A 27,570-nucleotide genomic window follows, 5' to 3' on the forward strand; every position below is an offset into this window, starting at 1 on the left:
AAACAGACAATACATTGTTGGTCCAGAAAAGAAGATTTGATTTCATAGATGGAAATAAATGTATTAACATGAGTCATTTTTCTCACAAGTAGCATTACCAGTTCAAGAAATGAGGAGCAACAATTATTAAATAAAATAAACATTACTAAAGAAAAAAGAAACTACCATCTTGCCACTTTGCCATGGATCAAAAAAGCAACTTCCAGGTACATCAAATACACAAATGTTTCATCTTTGTACAATGTCGAACCTCATCCTGCACCAGACATAAGTTCAGTTATGGAAATTTTGTTTAATAGGACTACAGAACTGGTTCTACAGAAGAACTGTACTGTATGAGCCTATGAACTCCCTGCCTTTCCCAGAAGCTCTTGCTGCTTGGCTGATTCTTGGAAGTGTGAAAAGAGTTCACAGAGAGGCAATGGGATTAGCCTTCCCTTCCCCTACTTTGCTGAGGGAAAATAAAAGGGTTTGCCCATGACAAACTCTGTTTAGAACACTTCAGGTTGAAACACAAAACAGACAAGCATAGACACACACACACACATATACAAAGTTCACAAAGCTGCCATTTTACTAGTTTAGGGGCTAGAAACATCAAACCTGCTATATACAACTATATCAAGTTCATTTAGGGCTCGATTGCCCTGCCATTTAAATAAGTAGAAAGATTCCCTATGACTTCAATGGGAGTTGGATTGGGCCCTTAGTCCTTTCTGATTTTTAGTTTCCTGTGAAAAAATGAGTGAGCAGTCATCATGACACCCCTACCCTCTCACCCCTGACACCACTGCCAGTTCCAGGTCACGCAAATTAACTTTTCACATAAACACACTTTTTCTTATTTGAAATGTCAAAGCCTCCTTAGTGGAAGGTTAAAGTCTGTCTAATGACAGAATCCCTTAGAGTGTTAATTAAAAAGGACAATAATAATCCACCAATGATTTATAGTTAGATGGATTACTAGCCTATAGTGGTTGGTCTGATAGGCATTTATTGCCTACTTAACCATTTAAGTATAACAAAAAAAAATCATTGTGGTACAAAAGGTGATGAATGTTTCTGTTAAAACAGTCCATTAAGATGATTCATTAACATTACAAAGAGGTCTGTGGCCTGTGTGCCACTTGGTGCCTGTAAAAGTCTGGGAAAGTGAGAGGCATTACCATAGGAAATGTTTTATGCTAAATGTGTGCTGATATAATCTAACACCCACTTTCCGTAGATAAGATCATCACTTTTTACATTTTACATAACAAGGTCTATGGGTGCTTTGTACTTTTCATTTCTTCAGCTAAAGCGCTTATCTTTCCAACAGGGAAACATAGGAGGAAAGGTATAATAAAATTTAAAATGCTTAGGAATCCGTTTGAGTCTTACAGCCTACTCTTTGAACTGGTGTCATCGGAACATCAGATTGCTGGTCCCACCATTGAAGAATGAGAATGAGAGTCATGAATTATGGTTAAGAAGGCCACAACTTTATTAAACACACATAAAATAAAGGTATCATAAAGTCTTTTCAGGTCAAATAACAGCACAGAGTCTCAGGGCATAATGGTGAGAAAGAATACCATCCATTCAGCTGAATTGATAGTGGAAGTTTAAGGATGCAAAATATTAGAATTTAAGCTGAAATTTGCCCAGGATTCCAGAGCTATGATATGTATACTTACCAAAAAAAGCATTATGGGATATTTAATGGCCATGAGTGATCAGAACCTTGGTTTTATATTTTATTAAAATACAGAACCACAAAGAGCACAACACCTCCTAATGCTATTAGTTAAAGAGTGACTTACAAGTGAAAACATCACAGATCACTGTAAATACACTTGGCATGGAATTCAGTATCACATTCAGCATCAATGGGAGCTGCAGGGGCGGTGCCTGCGGACAGGGCAGCGTGCAGAGCTGCCTGGCCGCAACCAGGGCTGGCTCTAGCCATTTCGCCACCCCAAGTATGGCGGCACGCCGCGGGGAGCGCTCTGCAGCTCACCGGTCCCGCGGCTCCAGTGGGAGGTCCACTGGAGCCGCCTGCCGCCCTCCTGGCAACCGTCTGAGCGCCCCCTGCGGCATGCTGCCCCTGGAGCCGGCCCTGCCAAAACTCTGTGTAGGAGCTGGAGTGGGGGCATGCCGCTGTTTCTGGGAGCTGCTTGAGGTAAGCGCTGCCCAGAGCCTGACCCCCTGAACCCTTCCCATGCCCCAACCCCGATCCCCCCCCACCCTCTGAACCCTTTGATCCCAGAGTGGAGTACCTCCTGGACCCCCAACCCCTCATCTCCAGCCCCACCCCAGAGCCCGCACCACCAGCCGGAGACCTCTCACCCTCAAATTTTGTGAGCATTCATGGCCCACCATATAATTTCCATACCTAGATGTGGCCCTGGGCCAAAAACTTTGCTCACCCCTGCTGTATAGTGTCTCTGTTTAAGAACTCTCTGGTTTAAGGGATTAAAATTAATACATGGCTTGCACCACACAAAATATATTAAAATGCACAGGAAAAATGACACATCTAGAAAGCATTTGATAAAAGAAAAGATGCTGACAAAACCAAACAGTATAGTCAGTTATGTTTTCATGTGGCCTCTAAACATGATCAAATAATTAAATGAAATATATTTTAGCTGACATTAAATACAGTTACAAAAGCATTTGTTCATTGTATTCTGGATAAATTAATTCCCCCAAGTTGCTGTAGGTGGGTTCCGAGAGTAAGGTGTTTTAGCAATTTATCTGTCTGGAATTCCCAAGCAGAAACTCTTTGAAGTTGTAGCCAGCAAATTGCAGGCAGTTGTTGTCAACCATTTATCAGAAAACTTCACTGCAAACAGTACACTTTGAGTTCAGACTTTTGAAGAAACAGAGACAAAGTGACATAATTAAATTGTATACTGTAGTATTAATACAATGCATAATTAGCATATTTCATTCTGAAACCCAGACCCCTCAGGAGCCATATAGACTGTGCATGCACATACACACGCGCACAAGTAAAACATGAAATTAATGGAACACAACAGTATGTAGCATATATCACAATAGTGGAAAACAGTAGTTTGCATCAAAGGCCCAATCAGTACAATGATGTTCTATTTCAAAATTATACCTTACATGAAAGTACTCTATTCTTCAGTCATGATCCAAAAATGCAGTTTACAATAGTTAGGTGCAAATTTGCAACCAATTGGCTTTCTTGATTCCCATACTACTCCCCTATAATGTTCCACAATATAGCAAGTAATAATATTTTCCATTGCCTGTCAGTCCTACTACATCATTAACTGCTTTAAATCCCCACAGTGGCTCTCTCTTACTCACATATCAAGTTAAATTTCTTGATTTTGCCTTCAAGGCCCTGCACAACTCAGCCCAGACCACATATCAAAGCTCATTTCATATTGCATCCAGGTTGATCCCCTTAGCTTTGCTAACAATACCAGATTTACAGCCACTTTTTCGTCATTTTACCACTAGTGTCTTTATATCTTCTTCGACATTAACCCCTCCAAGTGGAAAAAATTCCCAAAGCCAGTGTACCAGGCTTCATCCTCCCCTCATTCAAATCCCTCCTAAAGACTCATCTCTTCCACAAAACATACACATGCACAAACCTTCCTTTCTATCATTATATAAGAGGAGGTGTGGCGAGTGGATTCATGACTACTCAATCATTGCACTGTCAATCCTTTGACAACTCAGTCCTGTAAGCTTCCAAGGACTTCCTCCTAACAGCTTCTGAGCACCCTCAGCTCTCACTAACCACAGTGGGAATTGAAGGTGGTCCACATCTTGTGAAAGGGATTAGCTCCTGGAGTTCAAATTATTTGGTTCCTGTCTCAGAAATGTGTATGTATATTGTTGTTCTCTCTCTTGTGGTCTCTTACTGGCTGTTTCCAGGAATACTTAATGTATGTACATACCCACGTTTTATTTATATAAGTTAGCAGTTACCCTAGTAAATCAGATGATAGAGTACACAAAACTCCAGACTCTTTCAGAAAAGCGTGGCACCTCTACTGGTAAATTTAATCAGTGTCAGTCCAAAATCATCCAAATTATGGGCTTGTACTGTCTGACCTATCATCGCCTCCTAATTACATACAACCGGAGAAGCTCTGTAAATAGGTTTTTGTTTCAACGGAAGATCTTCTGTTCTATTGTTCAGACATATGCAGGACATCGAAATAGAGAAGTGACCCGTCACAAAGTGATTTATAACCTCCATAACCCTCCCTTGTGTGAAAGCCCACTGATTATGAAATTGACATACATATGGAACATCCTACAAGAATATGTATTTGGCCTTTTGTTGTTACATTCATCAAGTCTTGAATTTCTTCAGAAGTTAAACAGCAAAAACCTGGAAGCTCTGTTGCAAAATTTCCCCCAGCTCATTGGACTGTGAACATTATACCCCAAGGGAGATTTTTATTGCAAAAGGAAAAGTGAGGATCTTTCTGAGTCTCCAAAATCTTCGCTCCCTTGGCACCTAACATTTGCATCATCATGGCAGGTGGGCTGCACACACCTCCCCCACTGCTTATTTAGAATTTATGCAGAATCTATTTTACATCCATTAGTTTAAATTAGATAAAAAAACAAACATCTTGACATCCCAAACATTTAGAACTCTTTACAAGGTACTGTTTGAGGAAATTCATGCTTTTAAATGTTTTGGGGGTGCCTTAAACAATAAACAAAAACAACAGATTCTCTCTTGTGGTCAAACCACCAAAGCAGAGTGAAATGCATTGACTCTCTGAGAGTTTCAGCCCCATGTTCTGCTCTGCTTGTCCTTTTGAAAGGGGTCTCAATGAGGTGCCTTGTTGAAACCTCCGCTGGTGCCACAGTTTATAGAGGGAATCATTAGGAACAGTTTAGTCAGAACAAAAGGGGGGTTGTTTAGATTGTTCTCCTTGCAATTTGACATCTTAACTGAAAAATTATCTTAATCGTCCAACAATATATATTTGCCTATGGGGTTCAGACAATTGTTAAAGAGATTCTGAATGACTGCTGAAAAGAGATAATTTACAGTGCAAACCCAGTGCATGCTGAATACCATTTAGTTATCACAAATGTTTCCGATGAAAAAACCTGCAGGAAAATCCCCACCAGTAACTATAGCTTTGATCTCATGACTGTATGTGATTATTTTTATGCATTTATGATTGCAGCATCCCCTAAAAAGAACACGCTTTGTAAGATATTACTCTAATAGTAAGATAGTCTGTTTCTGTATTTTGATAAGTAGATAGCTTAGGTTAGATTATCAGCTGGTATAAATCAGTGTAACTCATTGACTTGAATGGAAATATGCCAATTTACATCAGTGGTAGATCTGGCCCCTTAACTTTATTTTAAAAGCCTCCAGCATAAGCCCGGTTGTTAATGGTTTTCTGCTGCTGAAACTCTAGGAGACTGCTTGATGCAGGCACTTGCAATGTGGCAAACCTCCTTTCTCAGTCAGACAGGGAGCTGGAACGTTCCTTAAACCATGGAGAATTGGTCCCAAAGTGTAATTGTTTGTGTAATTCTGGAGGGGATATTTGTGGGCAGAGCTTTGGCAAGTCAGATGAATTCTCAGCTTCAATCTGCTTCCACATCAGTTCACAGACTTTTATAGAAATCATTATATATAGGATGAGAGTTTTTTAGGGACAGGATCAGAGTCAAAAATGCACATTACACCACTTTAGCTCTCTAACCCCATGCTGCACAAAAAGTTGGCAGCTCAGAATGTGTTGCCAATTAGAGTAGTTTTAATATGTATTCAGAATAAACCATTAAAATTATTGTTTCTATAGAAATGAAACATAAATAAAGCAGAAATTGATACTGAATTAAGATAACATTTGGGGCCAAATTCTGGCTTTTGCTTACTCATATGCATGAGCAAGATAAGCCTCAATTAGAAGAGAAACTTTGGAGTACAACTGTTGCACCTAATCGTGCCTCCCCACAAACCCCAAAGTCCACAACCTTCATAGTTCCCTAGCTCTAGTAACAGAGGGTTGTACAGTTTGAAGGCATGATCCATATGGTTTTGCTTACATACCCCAATTTTCCATGCAACCTCCCCACTCAGGTTACTAATGCTTGTGGCACAAGTAGTTTGTGCAGCAACTGTGCAGAGGTTATGCAAGCACCAATCAGAATAAAGGCACAAAATAATGGTTCTTTTGAGGTATTATTTTGCACCAGCCTAAAGAGCAAAAGTGAAGGTATTCAATATTTGGCCCATTGTATGTTGCATGTTAAAGCCAGTCATTGCTGTAAACTCCTGAGAACAAAGGTCAGATTTCAAAGGAAACCTGCAAATAACTGACTGTAAAAATATGATAATTACTACATTTGCAATAATTACAAAGTGTAAATGACTAAAAAGAATTTTTTCAAAAAATATAAAATGACTTCAATATAACTAAAAAGAGTAATTAACAATCAAACAGGAATCTTGACAGCCTGATGATGATGAAGAGTTAGGATGAAATCATTGCAGTTTACTATAAAAATGCATGATAAAGCAAGAGACTTTCAAAGCCAGAGTCAAATTGTCAAAGGGAGCACAACACAGACTAAAAGACTTCACCTACAATACGGCATATAACACTATTGCCTACATATTTTTTTCACAAGTGTGAACCTAAGGTTTTAGATGTACAGAGCACATTTTTGCCCATAAGGACAATTTCCTGCATTATGCCAAAAAATTACTTCCAGAACAGTGTTCATGAAATAATTGGAGAGTGCAAAATTAGAGAATAAATTGTAGACGCTTCTTTGGAAAATCTGGACCTCAAAGTGGTTGTATGGTAAATTCTGTTTAAAAATATATTATTGAGGTTAGCTTATAAGAACCACAATATATACTTTACTATGTGGGCTTGATCCTAAAATGGTCTACATCTAGTGTCTGGTGTAAATCAACAGTAACTCCAGGGAAGTCTATGGAGATCTAGACCAACTTTATAAATTTAGGGCTAAAATTTAGTTGTCTTATTCAAGCATTCGACACTTCTCAGGATTCAGTCCCATGATACCATTTGATTTTTAGAATTCAAAGGTCCCTACTGTTCCAAAATTATTTCTTTTTAAAAATTATTACAAGGTTTTCCCACAGGAGTAACAGTGCCCTACAAACCTGCGTGCACCGCTTTGATCACTGTATCTTCTCTGGTGAGTAGAGCTCAGGGCAACAGAGCTATGGCTTAATTAGTATAACGTGATTAGCACAGTCCAGAACCAGATTAGTTCAAATTCTTGGAACAGTGCTAATGCGTGGCTTATCCATAACGTGATTACTTTCATGTTGAGGAATACATTTGCGATAATGGTGTTAAGGGGAATGAATAGAAACTTTGATAAGTATAATCCAATGTGGTGTAATGCAATATTCAAGCTGTTTACGTAATCTTATAAAAACAATACTGTTTTTTTTATTGTTAGAATCTGAATCACATGTATGGAGGGACCAGGAAAGGGAAACAGAGGATGTATAGAGGATCCTGATGATACTGTCCGCCAAGATTCCCAAAAGACATTTATTTTAGTAGAAGCATTTGGAGGAAGAAAGAAAAGATGCTCAGTGTTTAGGAAGAGGAATTTGTTCCAGGAATAAGAGGTGGGAACAGGGCTGGTGCAACCATTTAGGTGACCTAGGTGGTTGCCTATGACACTAGGATTTGGGGGGCGGCATTTTCTTCGGCAGCGACCATGGTGGCCGGATCTTCGGCCACCCGTCGCCGCTGGCATTTAGGCAGAGGGAGCTGGGGCAGGGGAGCGCGGGGAGGGTTGCCTGCAGCAAGTAAGGAGGGGGGTGGCAGGCAGGGGAACTCCCTGCCCCAGCTCACCCCTGCCCCGCCTCCTCCCCGAGCACACCATGGCTGCTTCACTTCTCCCGCCTCCCAAGTTTGCGGCACCAATCAGCTTAGGCACCGCAAGCCTGGGAGGCGGGAGAAGTGAAGCAGCCATGGCGTGCTTGGGATGGAGGCGGAGCAGGGATGAGCTGGGGCGGGGGGGGTTCCTCAGGGCGGAGGGTGAGGGGTGAGGAGCTGCCATGGGGAGGGCGCCTCAGGGCGGGGGGGGGAATTGCTGCTGGGGAGGCGCCTCAGGGCGGTGGGGGGGAGGAGCCGCGGCGGGGTGCGCCTCAGGGTGGGGACTCGGGGAAGGGGGAGGGTGCAAGGTGGAAGTTTCGCCTAGGGTGCAAAACATCCTTGCACCAGCCCTGGGTGGGAAGGCGCAAAGCTTTCAGAATGGGGAAATGGATAGGAAATAGAAATGATTAGGAGGGCATCTAGCTGTAAGGATTTGGACCTTAAACTTGATTTAGAAAAATAGGAGGAAAGAAAATAATACAATTTGGGCCTGATCTTTAAATAAGTTAGGTGTGAAAATGTTTGCCTAATCTGAATGTACAGTTATTTAGGGAAACTTTGCACAAAAATGACCAGAATGAACCATTTGCAGGCATTTGCCCTATTTGCATTTATGATCATGGCAACAATGCATGCAAACTAGGCACATACAATTGCATGTGAATTTTGGGTGCTTAATTTTTTTTAAAGTAGGGCCCTTTATTTCTAAAGTTGTCTCTTCCACCCATCAAGAGTGTGCAGTTGCCTGCACAAACAAAAAGAGCAGTAGCTAATACACAAAACAGATAAAAACATTCAATTCATGATGAGACCAAAAAGTAGCTAATCTGGTAACATATATAATCCTCAAGAAAGAGGCAATGGGTTGGAATTTTTTTATCTAAAGAAATGATCTGAAACAACAACTGCCAACATGCAGGTATTGCTTCATCATGAGCATTCAGCTAAGGAGGAGGAGGAGAAGGAGGAGAAAGGGAGAAGAGAGCTGTAAGAGGAAAAACTGGTTTCTTAATTGACTTGGGAAGAAGGAGGAGAAAGAGGATGATGATATGGGCTGCCAATATTTCCAGCAATATGCCTGCAGAGCTTGGGAGGTAGCTTGCAGGGAGCAGATGAAATGAGTTTAAACAGTATGCAATGTATGATGGGGGAAAAAAGATGGAATCCATAATAAGGATGGTACAGACTATAATCTATATAGATTGGTGAGTGTTTGAAACCCAAAACTGGATCCTAATATTGAAGTTTGAGCCCATTTCAGTCTATACAGAATTATGCTTTATTGAACATACTGGGACAAATTCTGCTCTTGTTTACAACCCATAACCCCACTGATGTCAATGAGAGATTAGACATGTGATGTGAGAAGAATTCTCTAATAGATTCCCTTTCTTAACCTACACTAATAAAGAATCCCCCTAGCATAATGTGTTGGAGGTAAAGAAACAGCGGCATGTGGACTATTATATATATCTGTCATGCATCTATTGTACTGTATTGTATTTATTAGTTTACAACCACAAACCAGACATTTTGGGAGGGTTGTAGGGGAGAGGGGAGAGTGTGGAGGCATTACCCGCAGCGGTTAATGAAAGAAAGAGTTTGGTTCACTGATTCTTACAATAATCCCCTTTCATAAAAGCCCAATTGTTTGTCCACAACGTCATCTCTCTACTTTATTCTTAATCTCTGCTACACCATGTACTTTGCAATTTAGACAGGAAATGAAAAATAGGATCATAGAAGAAAGCACTACAATTATATAATTTAATTAATGAACTCATTAAATCATCTGAGTTGTTCCCATGCAAGTGTAGCATATACCCTCAATGTTCCTCACCCCTTAAGAAAGGATATATCCAATATTAAACTGATACACTTGCTTAGAGTCAAAAATAGGCAACCAAAACAGCTGAATATATAGGGAAAACAAAGAGAAATAAATGACCTCTTAGGCAACTCTAAAAGCTCACCAAGTCTTAAAATTCTTCTCCCATAAAAATGATAAAATAAGTCTTAGCAACCAGTTTCCTGGCAAAACACCTTCCAACTCCCAATATATAACTACTTTTCTTTCCTTCCCCCAAAAGGAAAAGTTAAAGGGACACCGTCAACTTGAAAACTAGTCAGTTTCAAAAAGTGAGCTACAAGTAGTTTCAGATTCTACCCATTCTTGAGTTCCTTTGACAATTTTGATGGCTTGACTATCATGTTTTCCTATTTTTAAGATGTTTTTCTTCCCCCTGTTGCTGAGTGAAAGATCCACTCACAAACAAGATGGGAACGAACTGGCTATGTAAGAAAAACAGTGGAAGTGACATGGTGCTGTCAAATGCACAAAGGAAACAAAATGAAAAAAACCCACAACATTTTGTCAAATCTATTTAAGTTATACACTTGGCAAGCATTTTTACACAGAAAGGGCCTGATTCTCAGAGCTGTTGTAGGTACTCAGCACTTCTTGGGATCAAGCCCAAGATTTGTATAAAAGTTGTTACATAAAATAAGGCTGTGTGTAGTATTGCAGGCAGTTGAAATCATAGAGCTAAGCCAAAGTGAAGGACTCTGGAAGATCAGAAGCAAGAGACAAGCTGTATGTAAATTACCCACGCCTTCCCACTGCTTGACAGCTGGTTGGTAGTGCGTCTCAGGTAGTATAAAAGATTTTGAGAACTCTTTCTTGTTGCCTCCATTGAGAACCCAAAACTCTCATTGATTTAGGAGCTTTGAGAAGGAATATGGTCCAGAGGAATGAGCACAGGGCTGGGAGTTAGGAATCTTAATTCTGGCTCTATCACTTACTCACTAGGTGGCCTTAGGGTAATTTACTTCAATTGTATGCCTTAAGTTTCCTCTTTTATTCAGGCTATCCCATTTTCATAGGCCTCTTATGATAAATAGCTAGTTACTGCTTATATGATGCTTTAAATACACGGAGCTATATAAGTGTTTGTAGGTGAAGAAGGTATTCTGGATCAAGTATTGAGACTTTTGAGTATGGTAGAATCATCAGGAAACATCAAAAGCATATGCTGTCAAAATTAGTGCGACTGACCCACTTTCTTCATTCCCCCTTCCTTCCCAAGACTGAATTTGAAAGTCAGCATATACTGTGAATTATTTTTACTCCTCTCTTTTCAAGTAAGTGTTGAGAAGCAGTAGTTAAAGTTGGTGACTAACTCTTATTAATTTTTTTTATATCACAGTAGATCCCAAAGGGCCCAATCATGGGCCTCAGTGTGCAAGACTTGCAGGGGTAGGCAACCTACGGCACATGTGCCGAAGGCCAGGGGCGGCTCCAGGCCCCAGCATGCTAAGCACGTGTTTGAGGCGCCATGCTTGGGGGGCGCTCTGCCGGTCGCCAGGAGGGCTGCAGGCAGGCAGTCTTCAGCGGCATGCCTGCGGAGGGTCCGCTGGTCCCGCGGCTCTGGTGGACCTCCCGCAGGCACGCCTGCAGGAGGTCCACCGGAGCCGCAGGATCGGCAACCAGCAGAGCACTCTCCACGGCATGCCACCGTGCTTGGGGCAATGAAATGTCTAGAGCTGCCCCTGCCGAAGGCAGCACGCGAGCTGATTTTCAGTGGCACTCACACTGCCCAGGTCCTGGCCACCGGTCCAGGGGACTCCACATTTTAATTTAATTTTAAATGAAGCTTCTTGAATATTTTAAAAACCTTATTTACTTTACACACAACAATAGTTTAGTTATATATTATAGACTTATAGAAAGAGACCTTCTAAAAACGTTAAAATGTATTACTGGCACACGAAACCTTAAATTAGAGTGAATAAATGAAGACTCGGCACAGCACTTCTGAAAGGTTGCTGACCCCTGTGCTAGAGGTTGTACAGACAGGTAGTAAAAGACAGTTGCGACTCCCTGCTTTTAACACTTGATAATCCAGTTCAAGCCAAGATTCAACAAGTGAGTGTCACAGACAATAGAATGGGAAGAGGTGATGGGAGAGTAGTAAGATAATATAGTGACAAACTAGCAATGTGCAGAGGCTGATGGTTCAAAATCATTTAAATGTTATTAATTGTTAGTATTTTAAAGTTTCTCTATCATCCCATAGTCCTCTAGTCTTCTTTGACATTTCCTTAGTAACTCCCCCTGCTCCCCACCTGCCTGTGGAAAAAGTGACCCTGGTATCTCTGCCTATTATATTTATATCATTACATTTTAAATATATGCATTTATTGTTTTCCCCCTTCTGGCCAGTGTTATATATATACAAATTCTCTCAAAGGATTGCCCCCCCCTTCCCTGTACATAAACCACCCCTTCCCCCTTGGGTGCTTTCTCTTTAATCAAGTTTACATTAATTTAACTACTTAGAAATGGCTCACCCTTTCTTCCAATCCAGCAGCTTCCATAAACATCCTGAAAAGCAACCTGATCAGATGTTTCTGCTCGAGGCACTAACATGGATTTTCTTTTCTAAGCAGTTTGGAGAGAGAGGGAGGGAGAGAGGAAGAGAGAGAGAGTGTGTTGAGTTTTGCTGCCTGCTCCTCCCACAAGATACAACCTCCTGCTGCCAGTGCTGTCTGCAAAGAAGCATTTCAAACGTACTTAGACTTAGCTTGTGAGAAGTGAAGAGAAAGAGAGAACGAGATCAAACCCCAAAGGAAGAGGGTGGAAAGTAACAGTCAGGATTATCTTTTCCATTTATCTCTTTCCTATCATATGGATTTTACAAACTACACAACCTCCCCCAGAGCCAGACTTTTATCATGAGTGCACTGAAGCTGGATCTCCCCTCTCTACCCAAGTGATCAGAACTTTGAGGGGCAGGCACCAGCTGTCTTTAATGGTAAAGTATTTATTCCTGCTCCCCAGCCCACTGGATCTCTTTATCTCCCCTTCACAGGGAGCTGCGTGAAGGAGGAGAGGAGAGAGATGCATGTGGTGTGGCTCAGGCAGCCTGCCTCCTGGCTGCTGGTCCTGTGGGCTGCTGCTCCCTTCTTGTGGCTGCGCTGCATCCTGGCTGATTTCACCTTGGACAATGAGGTGCACTCCAGTTTCATCCACAGGAAGCTGCGGAGCCAGGAGCGCCGGGAGATTCAGCGGGAGATCCTCTCCATCCTGGGTTTGCCCCACCGGCCCCGTCCCCATCTGCACGGCAAGCAGAACTCTGCCCCCATGTTCATGCTGGATCTCTACAATGCCATGTCGGTGGAGGAGGAGGCAGCAGGAGCAGCAGGGGAAGAGGGAGAGGGATTCTCCTACCCTTACAAACCCATCTTCAGCACCCAGGGGCCACCCCTGGCCAGCCTACAGGACAGCAACTTCCTCACTGAGGCAGACATGGTTATGAGCTTCGTGAATCTGGGTGAGTCTCTAACCCCAGTCCCGGGACCTCTGGGATGAGACTTTTTCTTTGCGGGGGAGGGAGTGCCTGAGATTGGGATTAGTGCCTGGGGGCGAGATGGGGCAGATCTCTCTTGTGGGCAAAGGGAGGACAAGAATCTGATGGCACAAGTGTCTCTGATAGGGCCAAGTGTCTCTAATGGTGGGTACAGGTGGCCCTGGTGGCAGGTGGCTCCGATGGCAGAGCAGGGAAAATAAGTAGCCCGAGGAAAAACTACTTTTTTATGTGCTATGTAAATAGCAGTAATATTGAAATTCAGCTGGCCGGGGCTCAGTCCCTATTTCACATCATTAGGATTTTTACAAGCTCATGTATTGTGATGAATCAGCTCTCACCCCACATGCCGAATTCTTCCTCCTCCTACCCCTGCCACTGGGTATTTTCCCTGTCCCCGAGGTGGGGTTCTCCGGTGCGGGTCTTTACAAGAGTCAGAGCGGCTCTGGCCTGCAGATTGAACCTCCAGGGAAGACGTGAAACCAGCACAAGACCATGAGCTGCCGCGTAGTTCAAAGCCCTAGGCTTGGAGTCATGTAAATGATCACAATGGCACTAGAGCGGCTGTAAATGCACGGAGTCCGGTGGAGCGGGGCAGACAGCATTAAATAACCGGAAAGGGCCAAGCTGCTCAGAGTCTGTTTTGTTCATTGGCTGAGAGGGATTCGGTGGTAAATCCTTATTTACTCCTGCAGCTCTTTCTACTGACTGCAGTTTTAGGCAGCTAATTTGCCTTCTTTCACAAGCCCATGTCTGTGGATGGGTTTATGCAAATGTCGTGAAAGTTGTCACCTTTGAATACAGCTCACTAGGCCTCTAATTGGATGCCATGGTCCAAGCTGAGTTCTGTTTGTCTGCTGTAGACTGCATGGCCTTTTGGACTAACTGGTCTGGATTTGAGTAAAAGACTGTCATGGCCAGCATTCTATTTTAAATATATAATTATAGGTCGGAGTTTGCTGTGTCCAATTTTAGCACGCATCACGTGTGGCTCTGAAACCACCGAATGTACAGATTGGGTGCCTACAATTTCAAGACCAAATCTGAACAGTAGTTTCCAAACAGGATCAACTCAAACTTTGCCTTAATGAGATGCAAGAGGGATACCTGATGCATAAAAATAATAAACTGGCACAGATTGCAAGCACCCTTTCTTTAATACTGTTAAAAAATCAATCATTGTCTAGGACTTAACAGTTGTCACTATGTTTCACATCATGGCCACCTAGAACTTCCTGGTGGCAACAGAAATTGAACCATAATCCTTCTTCTGGCACTTGCCCTAACAGAGAATTACTAGTAGCAGTATAAGGTCTATGCCACACAGTTGAATAGTTATGATTATATACTGTTACCATTCCATTGCAATCTTGGTGATACCTGGAGATGGAGTATTGTATGCTGGACTTCCAGTTTCCGTGAGTCACACATTCATATTAAACACCATGAGTCTCATAGGAGGGCTTTATGAGCTACATTTGGCCAGAGTCTACACTTTTCTGAAAGTGATAATAGGTTCCATTTAGAATTATAATGCTTGTCTGATCTCTTTTAGATATTTAAATCAATCATCAATAATACATTTTAAAATCAAATATTTGAACATCCAAAATTATAGTTGGTGGTCAAATATTAGACTTTAAAGATAAGAGATCATGTTAACACTGTGCTTGCTGGTACCTTAGTTTTAAGTATAAAGTACAGCCTAAGGCTGAGAATGCAAGGACACTCAATAAGCTCTAACCGAAAACAAAAGATGTTGAAATAATGAAGCTAAAATTCACACTTTTCTTTTTATATTGTAAGAGGATTTTGTGAAAGGAATAAATAATGAGTCAACTCCAGATAAAGAAACATTTATCTCCAGGGGAATAATTATATCCATTATAAAAAGCAAAGTTAGTTCCAATGTAGCTTTCATAAGTACAGCTCTAGGAACCCAGTCTCATACTCATTATGTAAGGAAAGGTCATCTTTGAAGTCCATGGCAGTTTTGTATAAAACATTAAGGTTCAGGCCCTAAAGTAAATTATATTGCACACAAACATTTTAGCCCAAAGTGTGATTATAGTGAAATTAGTCAACATAATATACAATATGGAACAATTTTTGGAGAGCTCCTGTTCTATAAGAGTATCACAGAACACAGAGCGATTGCATATATGTAAACAGAAGTTACAATGTAACATTAAGATTATTATGCACTCTATCACAACTTGTGGCTTTTGTAGTTAGTTTAGAAAGCATAAAAATATTCTTCAAGCAAAATGATCCATTATAGTTTTATTTAATTGCTGTCAGGATGGCCAGTCATTAGTCAGAAGGTAGGTAACAGTCAATGGTTTTATATAGATAGGTGGAATTATTACCAACAAGGCACTTTTGGGAAGTTTATCTGTACTGTTTTGTTCCCCTGTCAATAGTGCATGCCAGGACAAGTTTAAAAAGGACATAGATCTGCAGTAGCTTTCTTCATCACTGTGCACACCTTTCATCCCATTATAGTCATCGTTCTTTCATCTGTATCGGACAAAGCCTGGCTTGTTTATGGACTTCTTAATGAATCAGATTAGCTCCTAACTCACATTTATAGTCAAACACAACACCTGCTTTAGTGTGAACAGTTTTCTATGACATACCATGAAAATTAGATCTATTGTAGACTGTTTTTTTAAAGCTTTCTACAATGATTCCATTTAAATCAGAGCTGAATTGCTAAATGCAGTCTGTATTAAACTGTGTCCTAGTTTTGTAAGAGATACTCTGTGGGCATTGTATTTCACAGGTAGGTTTTTATTACATTTTAAAGCCAGCACAATGAGGAAGTGTCATAGCATAATAAAATGTGCATCTTAGTAATGAGGGAAGTGAGAGTAAGTAGAGAAGTCATTACTAAATCTAAGCGTCAGTAAACAAGCTATGTTATTGTAGATCTGTGTGACTTCCGAAGGTTCGTCTACTAACATACTTTCTCTCTTTGAACATGTTTCTCCATCCATCCAGCTTAAAAGGCTTAACATATGATAATAAATTACAAGATATGAAAGAGGAGATACATTAATTGACTTCTGTGGAGTTAGATCAGGGCTGAATTTGCTCAAAGAGTGTACATTTGACCTTAGTGGTTAGGAATCAGAATACAGGTGCTTTATTTCAAGGGTAGCTTGAAACAAACTAGGTTTATATCGAACAAGTAGCATTATTGTAATAGCTTGCTAATTAACTAGATATAGCACTAGATCCAGTTAACTCATGGGCCAGTTTCTGTTCTCAGTTACACCAGTACTGAGATGGATGAGGAATGGGGCTGTGTCAGAAATAGGCTTGGATGTAAACAAAAGCAGAATTAGGCCACATAGGTCTGAATACCTAATTCAAATAAATAATGACCAGGCTTATAAGGGTATTACTATAAATTGTATTCCTCTGAATTTCATTTCAAAGAAAAAGTGTTCTCTTGCACAACCTTAATTTTAAAATTCATAAACAGCAACTAATGAGAAAACATCTCCTGGGCTGCAGAGAGCTTTTTTTCTAAAAAATAATTGGATTTTCTTTATGTTAATAGTCTTGACTTGGTAAATAGTTCTTGATTTTTTTTTTTGAAGACCCAGCATGAGTGATGTGCAATCAGTTAATTTGTCTCACAGCTGATTATAAAATGGACAAAATTGTTTAATCCTTGAAAAAATGAGATAAAAAAACCAGAAAATTAGTCATTCTTGGAAGAAGTGTGTGAAAGTGGCTTTTGTTAATGTAAATCAAGAAGCTAAAGAGCCCCTAAGTTTCATTTTATTTCATACCATCTGGCTATCCTTTTTGTTGACAAGTGTTTGGCACAGAGAACCATCTCTTTGCCCTTTAATAACAGGCTTTAACACTGTAGGGTATTAGAAAAAGATTCTATAACAGTTAAAAAATTTCATCTGGGGAATACTTTATAAAGTGAGCACGGGCTGCAGGCATTTGCAGCTGTAACCTGGCTTGTGTTAAAATTTGGAAGGGGCTGCCTTGCATTCCAGCTCACTACAGGCCTTCACTGGTGTACAGCCAAAGGTTAATATAGATGTCACACGGTTTTGCTTTAGAGAGTCTTAGATATAAGAGTACAAGTACAGCTGTGTTTTTAGTAACCCTTTCATAATCACTTCTTTTAAACCTCATTTTCCTGCTTATATAAATCAAAGATTTTCAAGGATATTTGACCTGGATTTGAACTTTTGATCTTCACGTATCTCCCACTTGAAACAAAGCAGATTAAATCTTGGTCCTGAATGTCTGCTCATGATCAGATGATTTGGTCCATATATTAGGCCAAACCATCAGATTCCCCCCTCCCCTCCACCGCTGCCCTCTAGTCCTGTTACAGTTCTCAAGCCTGAACAGATATGCCCTGTGATAGTTTCAGATAGTATGGATCCACCAATGCTTAGATGGTGTGGAATTACCTTATGGGGAAAAGTTTGTAGCCAATGACCTCAACAAAAATAATGAAATATTGTGTCTGTGTAGCAAGGAGCTATCCAGTATTCTTGGAATGTACAGACCAGTCCTACAGGAAAACACTGAATTTCATTCTAGCTTCCTTATCAGTAAAATGGGAAATGAGACTAGGAGTTAGTTACCTGCCTCACACAGGAGTTGTGCAGACTGACTCCTTATTTAGGGTACAGACTGTAGCTGACCCTGTGAACAGGGTAGGAAAGGGAACATGAAGGCTTCTCATTCCCTTGTACTTCTGTGCAGGACACAGTCACAATCCCAATCCTTGCTCTTCCAATGGCTACATTGGAAAGCAGGCCTGGATAGGACTGGAGGGCTGGTCCATTCTGTCTGCTCCTTGTCAAAGGATGTAACTTTGGCCAGAGCAGCATACTCTCTTCATTGCTCCCATGCATATTATCTCTGGAAGCTGAAGCCCTTAACAGAACCTGTAGTTTAAAACAGCCACAGTGTAGGGTAAGGTAATTTGAAGAAAACAAGCCCTTAGGACCAGATCTTGCGATTCCACAGTGAGAGGGGGTTTTTTTTGTTTTTTTTTTCCCCCTGTCAAGTAAAGACTACAGTGCCTTGCTTTATAGAAGTGGTAAATACTGTATTATTAACCATTGTTTTAGGATATGCTACCCCTTTCTTAACACCTTCCCTTTTGCTTATGTGAGAATTGTCTCTACCATGCTCTCTTCAGACTAAGTTTAATAGCCTGCTAGCATACATCATGAAAATCAATCTTTAAGTTTTCTTTTGTAAATAAGCTTGTGTACAGTTTGGAACACTTTTGTGGGTGGGGAAGGTTGCACAAGGGGTTGGAAATATTAATTAAAAAAAAAGATTAACTATTAAAGCCTAGTCAGGGCTGTTGACAGGCTTCTTTTAAATAGGACATTGCTATGCTTTAGTTTAATACATTCTGGCAGTGTCACTGGGGTTAAGGCTAATACAAGGATGTGTGGATCCTGTCACGTTATTGTCAGGAGGAATGTGGGGATTAGGTTTAAAAGTGGCAGAGGGTGAGTGGTGCAGCTGTGTACACTTATTATAAAAGATTTAAGTCCCACTGGTAAAATCAATATATTAAATTGTAAGAGCCTCTGTTTTTAGTTAAGTTAAATCAAATATGTTGGTAGTGCTAATATGGTTTCTGCCCTTGGACCAAGTGAAGAAATGCTAATATTTATGTAGAAACTGCTAATATATGGTTAAAATGTAACACATTTAGTTTTACATATCTAAGTTATTCTAAGTCGATGAATACCAGAGAAACACTGAGATGATGGATGAAGTCATCTGAGCGACTGAATAAGTTAAGGAAATATTAATAGTGGCCAGATAGAGAGGTTATCTGATGATATACAGCACTAGGAAGACATTGTATTTTTAATTCCCTTCCAAATACAGTCAGCTTCTTCCAAGCCAGAGTAAAAATATTCAGTTAGCTAAAAACACATTTAAGTTATTAATTGTAAAAAAAATCACCTTTTAAAATAAATTAGTGGCCTGTATGTTTAAAAGTTAGTTTCAGAACTAAGGTTCTGATCTTGTAAACATCTGAAGTCAGTGGGACTACTCAATAGGACAACTCAGATGGATAAAGTTAAGGACAAGCATAAATGTTTATATGATTGGGGCCTAGGAGCAGATTTTTGGCTAGATCTTCAGCCATGTAACTTGGCATAGCTCCATTGGATCTGCTCCCTTACACTCATTTACACCAATGTAAATCTAAAGTAACTGCATTAAACTCACTCCAGATTTACACCAGGATAACTGAATTCTGAATCTGGTCAAGTGTTCCTATAGAGAAATAATCAGCACGCAGTATTTTATTTTGGGGTTTCTTTCCTAATCTTAGAAATTAGTTGTTTAGAGAAAAGGGTTCCCTTACTGCAAATAATCAAAACATGAACCAGATCCTATTAGTCACTGCTTATCATGATTATTTGAATCCAGGTTGTTGAACTGCCATTGAATTTCTGTCTTTGTAACAAGCAGAATGTAACAAATATTTTGTTTGACAAAAATGTGATATATTTTAATACAAGACATGTTTCATATGGAGAACTCTCAGTAATGAAAGATTACTGGTATCAAAATAGCTGAACCTCAGCACAAATAAACAATAGGGTGTAAAGATTGTAGAGCCAAATTCTCTGTTGGCATAACTCCATTGAAGTCAATAGAGTTATGCCATCATTTTATCTGCCACCTAGATTTTTTTTTGTATAAATGTAAAAACAAGAGACTTTATGATTTTGTCAATATCTTTCACAAAAAATATGTATCTTGACATATTTATGAAAATTCAAGTGCTTATTTTTGAAGCCCATACTTTCCTGAATAGAGCTTCAGGACTGTATTCAGGTTGTGATGCTGATCTGATTTACATTGGTGTAAAAATCAGTGAAATTCCATTAATTTAAGTAGAGTTCCTCCAGATTTGCACTGAGATCGGAATCAGGTCTGTTAACTTCTACAAGAATGCCTGTGAGGAAGAATACAGAATTAGGCCCCCGAGTAACATTCTCATTCTTTTAAACATTTGTGTCAGCTACATGGTGAGTGCAGTGAGAATCCGTTAGAGATCCAGATTGAGTGGATTGAATTAATGGCAACTCTGAGACTACAAGTTTTAGTGTAATTGCTTTATTGTTTTGGAACCAAGATGCTTACAATCTAGTTCCTGTGCAAACATATTTAACGTGTGTTAATATGTCTCAAAACCAGACCCTCTCCGCAAAATTCTGCTTTTCATTAATTGACATCAGTAGCATGGTACAGTATTTCAAAGTGCTGGCCAAATATAAACTGTGTTTCTAATTTCCTTACTTTCCTGTGTTTGGAATGCCAATGTTAATTTGTTCCCATGGAAGAGTGAGAGCTGCCAACCACAGTTTTATATAAATGGCTTTACAGTGCAGAGCTGCCAAAATTAAATGATACTTAGGAATTTTCATGACATTTTGTAGTGTGTGTATGTGTGTGTGTGTGTGAGAGAGAGAGAGAGAGAGATGTATGGGTTGTTGCACAATAGCAACTGATCATCTGGAGAAATGTTTGAAGTGATTTATATTTTGTTTAGCTATCAGTTAATGTTCCTTCTCATTTAGGATCCAATTTTTCTTTCTGTCAAATGTTATACAGCATATTACTTGTGCGCCAAAGAAAATCCTTACATAGTGAATTTCGCTGATAGTTATCAAGAGTGATTTTGTGGATGCAATTATTCCCAGCATGCTTTTATTTATTTATTGGTAGCTTAAAACTGACATTTTTGTTATCTGATCATTATGATACAGATTCTGTCACCTATACTTGCAATAATAATACCTTACTCCTTGAGTAGCCCCATTCATTTCTCTGAGACTAGCCAGTGAGGTTCTGCTCAGCATGAATAAGGATGACAGAATCTGGCTGTATATTTATATTGTCATTTTGATTAAAAATAATAAGAAAGGGTTTTTGTTTAAAATATAGCAGTACATAAACCAAATTACTTTATTTTTAAAAAATAAATTAAGTCAGAGGTACTCATATTTACTTTAACAACGTGTTGTTTCTTACACAAAAAAGAGCTAAAATTTTGATTAAATGCATCTATTTTATTTTAAATTTAACATGATAAAAACAGATGTTTTTTTTTTCTTTCCAGGAAGGTATTCAAAAAGTACAAACTGTCCATGTTTCAGTACACTTCTGTTAATGAGTGCTATGATTTTGTATCTCACAATTTTCCCATTTTATTGGAACAGGTGCAGTGTTCTACCATCTGTGCCAGTGTTTCACTATACCAACAAACAAAGTGTTGTTTTGGTTCAGTGGATTTAAAAGTCTCCTGAGAATAAAGAAATGAAAGAGAAAGAATTTAGAAAGTGCCTGGTGAAGGAAAGGCACTTCAAGTAATGTGCTTTGTCACTCAAGTCTTCTCATAAATTACCTTCAACTATTTCCAAACTGTTTGAAAAATTCTATCCATAAAGTATTAAGTTTCTTTTGCATCTCTGAGGTCACATGTTATTCTTTACTATCTTTATCTTCTTGGAACTGCTTCCAAGTTAGATTCTTTTGTTATCACATTGAATTAAATTTTATGCTGAGTAAAAATTCTGCCTTGTTTTGAAAATAGAAGAGCTGTGAATTTTCAATGTTCAAATTTTGAGTTTTGCTGATTCTGCCCTTTTAAAGATGATACAAATATTCCTCAAAGTTTGTAAAAGCTCATTTTGCAATTAGATCAACAAGCTCATACTTAGCTTATGGCTAAAATAACAAGCACCGCCACCCTTCTAGGTTCATCTTGAAAGTGTTTAGTCAGTGTGTCTGGAAAGGCTTACAGTTAAAGTGCCTGAAGGGTGGGGATGAGATATTTCAGCATGCTGCCAGTATCAGGTCCACCTGGCCTGGGAAACTATGCAGGCTTTGTAGTAGAGAAAAGCCTTTTACTTATATCTTCATGAGAAGCTCTTAAAAACCATACACTGCCATCCTCTGTTTTTAAAATTAGCATGACCCTCATTTGACTATGTTCCTAATGAGGGAACAACTTCACATAGACCAAGCCAATTATCATTCCAGGAGTTGTTTTTAAAAAAAAGTTGTCTGTCCATGCATGATTGCTTTCAAGTAGGAAAAAAGTTTCCTTTCTTTAGCCTTGGTCTTAACCGTGAATCAGATTCTGCTCTGAATTACACCTCCATGCAACCCTGTCAATGTCATCAGGCCAAGATCCTCAGTTAAACTAGAACAGCTCCATTGAAGGCAATGGAGTCAAAACAATTGACAACAGCTGAGGATCTGGCACAGCATCTTCATCAAGTTTGATGGCGTTGTAAATGAGGGTATGATTTAACTCCATGAGAGCAGCTATTGGACTAAATTCTGCCTCCAGTTATTGCATCTTGTTGGAGTCAGTGGGATTGTGCACATCCTAACATTGTACCAATTTGTGGTCTCTACAGCTCAATGGCAGTGAAGTAAATAAATAAAGGACCTGGAAGAAGTACCAAAAATAGTTGTAAAATAACACAGCATCAATATTTGTGAGTAGTAATTTAAAGTTAAGAGGAAAATTTATTTTACTTAGGGCAGAATTCATGCTTGAAACTCTAGTTGACAATGGGAGCTTTGCTTCCAAGTAGAGATGCAAGATCTGGTCTATCATTTTAATAGCACTATACAAGAGCTAAAAGTTATAAATAATGAATTCTGTTTCTTACAGCTTATTAAGATTTGAATGATTATTTTAATATGTGATTTTTTCCTTAGCATATGTCTATTATCTATAAAATCCCAAATGGCAAATATTCATAACTAGCAAGAATTAATCACCGGTACCCATTATGCTGGCATGCAGGAAGCTAACAAACGAACAAACAAACGGTTTTCAAGAAGTTTAAAACTAATTGCTGGTACCATTAAAAAGGCTCTGAACATTTCAGTCTTGCTACTTTTGTTTATTTATTTATTACTATGCAATAATTATATCCCTATGGGGACTCTCTAGAGATTATTAAAGAATACTGTCCATCACTTTTCCTGAACCTTGTATGGTGCTATAAACATTCTGCTGGGTTTAAGTTCCCCTTTCTGAACATAGACTTAAAAATTCAGCAATTGTTAAGAGAAGGGAGGGGTTTTGTTGTTGTTTTAAGAAAAAATGTAACTTTAGCCTCACAATCTGTTAGCTACATGAAGCAATAAATGTTTATTTGAAACCGGGAAAATCCAGGGCTGCTGGTGGTTGGTTGTTTCCTTCGAGAGGAAACAATAAACGTGCCCACTTGTATTTTAACTGCTTTACCACTAGACCCCCTAATGACATAAATATACTTGTATTAAACTTCAGTAAGGAATAGCTGAAAATAATAACTATTGATCTCACCATCCTTGACAGTGGAAAGAGAAGCTTTTGACTAAACAGCCATTTAATTCTAGGCCAGGGTCACTAGAAGATCAAGATTTTTCCATATTTGGGCCCAAGTGGAATATCTTATCCTACATGGTGAACAGTCTGCCCAGCACTGAGACAGGGATTCTAATCACACATACTGTCAGATTCTGTTCCCATTTAAGTGAAGGGGATTTTGGTAACTGACTACAATAACTCTTTCAACACATTGGCATGCATTATAATAAAAACTGCAGGAATTTTAGACTACATGACCCACAGAAACCAGTCAATGATTGTGCCACATTAAGGCCAACCCAAGGAATGAAGGATCCAGAATCAAAAATACTCCAGCAGGCCCAAATATCTTTTAGGTATCAGTAGCCTTTGTTTTGCTGATAAATCCATTTCACTATAAATGATGTGGTATAAATGACTGCATTATTTAAGTCAGCGTGTCCAAAGTTTTTGTGATTTTTTTTCCCCTTTTCTGTAGTTATAATTGGCAGTTAAAGTCCTAAGGCAAAGTAGTACTGCACTTGAACGTGACATGTTGGCAATAGATCAAACTCGAGGAGAATCCTTTGTGTTCTGGTCCTATGAGGGACCCTTAACTCCCCTTGTGCATAAAGCCCATGGCCTCATTTGTGCACTGTTTCAAATAATGCAACACAATAGAGTGTGAATTATGTTGCATTCATTCATATCAAATTGACTTCGGGAAACTAGAGTACTAAACAGCTAATCTAATACAAAAGTACTGCAATAAAAAAAATGTATCTGAAAAAAATTGCTACTTGTTAAGGATTGACTCCAGCAGACCACTTTGGTCCAATGTTAGTGAGAGCCTCTATCTCCTATATTTTGTTATTTGCTAGCAGTTTATGTCTCTCCCTATTCCCAAATGACCTTAGTAATGGACGGTAGGCCAACAAAATCTGAGCTCTAAACTACACATGGTGTGAGAATATTTCTGCAGTAAAACCCCCAAATGGCTCTCAGCGTGGGAAACCACCATCATTCCATAAACAATGCCCCAGTAGACTTATGCATATTTTTGTATTCTTAATTCACCCATCTCAAAATTCCTGAGCACATATACTAAATTATTAAAATAGCACATAATTCATTTCTCTTTGTCAATGAAAATAATCTTTACTTTAGCCTCCCCTCCCACAAAGGAGTAAGCTGTATGAATATGCCCAGATACCATCTCAAACAGAAGTCTGAAAGAATACATGGGTCTTAGACTAAATAGTGTAGGTCTGCTGACTCTGAGCCAAAGGCTGCCTTCAGCTCCCATACTTTCATATCCAGAAAGCTGTGAGCAGGAGCAGCCCAGTTGATCTGAATTGGCTTGGTGGCACACAAGAAGAGTGGGGTCTCAAATTAAAATGTGAAATGGGTCACTGAGCATTACTTGCAGTAGTGAAAGAGGCTGACCCCTCTGGCTGGAATAACTAAGATGAAATTCTGCTCTCAAAACAGCATTTTTAAGATCTTTTGTGCATAATGCATGACAATATCCAGTATTCTACATTTGATCCCAACAAAGAAATCACGCAGAAATATGCAGTAGAATTCCACAGTATGGGTCCAAAAGAAGATCTTTACTCTTATTGAGCTTTCACCTCCAGGGTAGCTATACCTTTCCCCTGAATAGTTTGCAATCCCCCTGGCACAGCAAGGATCTGTAATCTTCCAGAGACTGCTTGACCTAGAAAGGTGCAGATATTTGTTGCTGCAGAGAGAGGCTAAAAAGGTCTAATCTATTACTGTATCACAGCATAACTGAGAATGTATACACTCCAAGCTGTAAATTCTATTGATTATAATCTAGGGCTGATATTCGCATCAGTCACATATCTGATCTCTCCTGCTTATTTTGTAATGTCACGGGAACTACATTCTCAACAATACAGGAATTTGGGATCCAAGCTAGGAAATCCAGCTGGCTGTATGATTTAAAACCTGGAAAACTGATTCTTGGATTATTTTTTTTTGTATAACCATAAACCATTCAAAGGTCCCAATCCTGCAAATCCTCAGTGCTTGGATGTCCTCTGTGCTCCTCCCAGATGGTCTGTGGGCTTGGGCCCAAGATTTGATATAATGTTGGATATGCTCTAATTGCAATGACAATAAAACATTTAAGGAGGAATTAGATCTGTGTTATTTATCTGGGCAGGTGTTCAGAAGATGAAAGGAAAACGTATATGAAAATGAAATTAAACATTTCAACATAGAGAAGTCTATTTCCACACCATTCTCCAATACAGTACTTAGTCAATATCAGTGCAGAAATGGGTAAATTCCATTGACAGAAATGAGGTATATGAAGGTTCCATCAACTCTCTTTTAAGGCTTGCCAATAGATATACAAAATATATATGTGTGCTTTTAAAAGACTTTTATTTTGAACTCATGATGTGAATCTATGGTATTAAAGAAAGCAGAACAATCCTTTATTTAGCTGCACCTGCACCTTAATGCCTAATGAGTTTAGTCTGATGGAATCCAGACCTCAGGAAGGATTATAAATTCTCATTTGATTTCATTTACTTCTAAAATACCTTAAACCAGCTGTACCAGTCCAAAATCCAGTCCTCCTTTCTACACCAGTTTTGCAAATGTTTTTGCTTGCTGTACTAAGTAACTTTATGCTATATAATAATATACACATAGTAATCAGGAACAGAAGGCTGTTTGAAAAAAAAGAATCTAGTTCTAGTGGAAAGATAATTAGAGGTATATGAGCTTGAAAACCACTACCTTGTGAGTAAAGTTTTTAAAAATTTCTTCATGCTCAGCAAGAAGAATGAAAAAGAAATTAAAAAATCATAGGTCTGAAAACAGTGTTCTCTCCGGTTGGTCCAATAGTAAAATACAGAAGGGAGAGATGGCCCCAAGCCATAATGGTCTTTCAAGCGTAGTGATCCCAAGTTGCCATGAGTTTATGACAAGATAACTTGTTTTAGTATCTGTCAGTAGCAAAATATCTAATAGTTGCAAACTTTAGTGGCTAGAAGCTTAATAACAGGATATACGCTATAGTGGAGAATGACCACTTTCCTTAAGTGGCAAATGGTACATTCAAACATGTCATTCTCCTTTGTATACTGTAAACCCAGCAGTAAACTTGAGCAGTACCTTCGCAAAGACTGCTAGGTCAGGCTTTTTAGCTTGAACAATATCTAACCATCAAATACATTTGCAACTTTTGGACTTTGTCCCAACTTAGCTATTACTAACTGCAACACAACTTAATGACATTCCATCAGACAGGCAATCAACACATTGCAGAGAACTGTGATCGCATTGCAATGCTTGGATTTCTAATAGTATAGCAAGGGGAGTGGTCCCAGCTATCCCTTAGTTCCTTCCAGCTGCTGAAGGTGAGTGGTTGAAAAGGACACTTGCCCTCTTGAAAATTTTGGAAGCTTGTGACACAGGCATCTTGACTCCACAAGTGTGAATGTGCAGAAGCTCATCCTGAAGAATTCCAGTTAGTAACCTTCATTTTCATGGGACTTGATTTCAGGATTTCATAAACCTTCCAGAAATTTCAGTGCCATATTTTCGTAATTCCTACTGTCTCCCTGGTTGTTAAAGGGGGAACAATTTAATGAATTAGCATACACTCAGAAGCAGAGTTGCTTCATATATAACTGTGATTCTCAAACTTGGGTCACTACTTGTGTAAGGAAAGCCCCTGGTGGGCCGGGCCGGTTGTTTACCTGCCCTGTCCACTGGTCCGGCCAATTGCGGCTCCCACTGGCCGCGGTTCGCCACTGCAGGCCAATGGGAGCTGCTGGAAGTGGCAGCCAGTATATCCCTCGGCCTGCGCCACTTCCAGCTGCCCCCATTGGCCTAGAGCAACGAACCACGGCCAGTGGGAGCCGCGATCGGCCAGACCTGTGGACAGGGCAGGTAAACA

General features: G+C 39.6%; 2 protein-coding genes across 7 annotated transcripts in view; one reads left to right on the plus strand and one right to left on the minus strand.

Moving 5' to 3' along the window:
- The window catches only part of SPO11 (SPO11 initiator of meiotic double stranded breaks), a 51,241-nt gene extending 38,927 nt beyond the window's left edge, over positions 1-12,314 (minus strand). For 3 of the 4 annotated variants that reach the window (XM_030533400.1, XM_030533399.1, XM_030533396.1), the window contains exon 1: positions 12,234-12,312. In XM_030533400.1, the coding sequence (XP_030389260.1) occupies positions 12,234-12,312 (79 nt within the window). Of the gene's footprint in view, positions 1-12,233 lie in introns of all 4 variants that reach the window. The other variant, XM_030533397.1, reaches the window with a different exon arrangement.
- A 107-nt stretch (positions 12,315-12,421) lies between these two features.
- Positions 12,422-27,570, plus strand: part of BMP7 (bone morphogenetic protein 7) — a 59,738-nt gene continuing 44,589 nt past the window's right edge. For all 3 annotated transcript variants that reach the window (XM_030533394.1, XM_030533395.1, XM_030533392.1), the window contains exon 1: positions 12,422-13,216. In XM_030533394.1, the coding sequence (XP_030389254.1) occupies positions 12,784-13,216 (433 nt within the window). In that variant the 5' untranslated portion in view covers positions 12,422-12,783. The remainder of the gene's footprint in view (positions 13,217-27,570) is intronic.

The sequence above is a fragment of the Gopherus evgoodei genome, chromosome 14 (genome assembly GCF_007399415.2).
Source record: "Gopherus evgoodei ecotype Sinaloan lineage chromosome 14, rGopEvg1_v1.p, whole genome shotgun sequence".
Classification (NCBI taxonomy): Eukaryota; Metazoa; Chordata; order Testudines; family Testudinidae; genus Gopherus; species Gopherus evgoodei.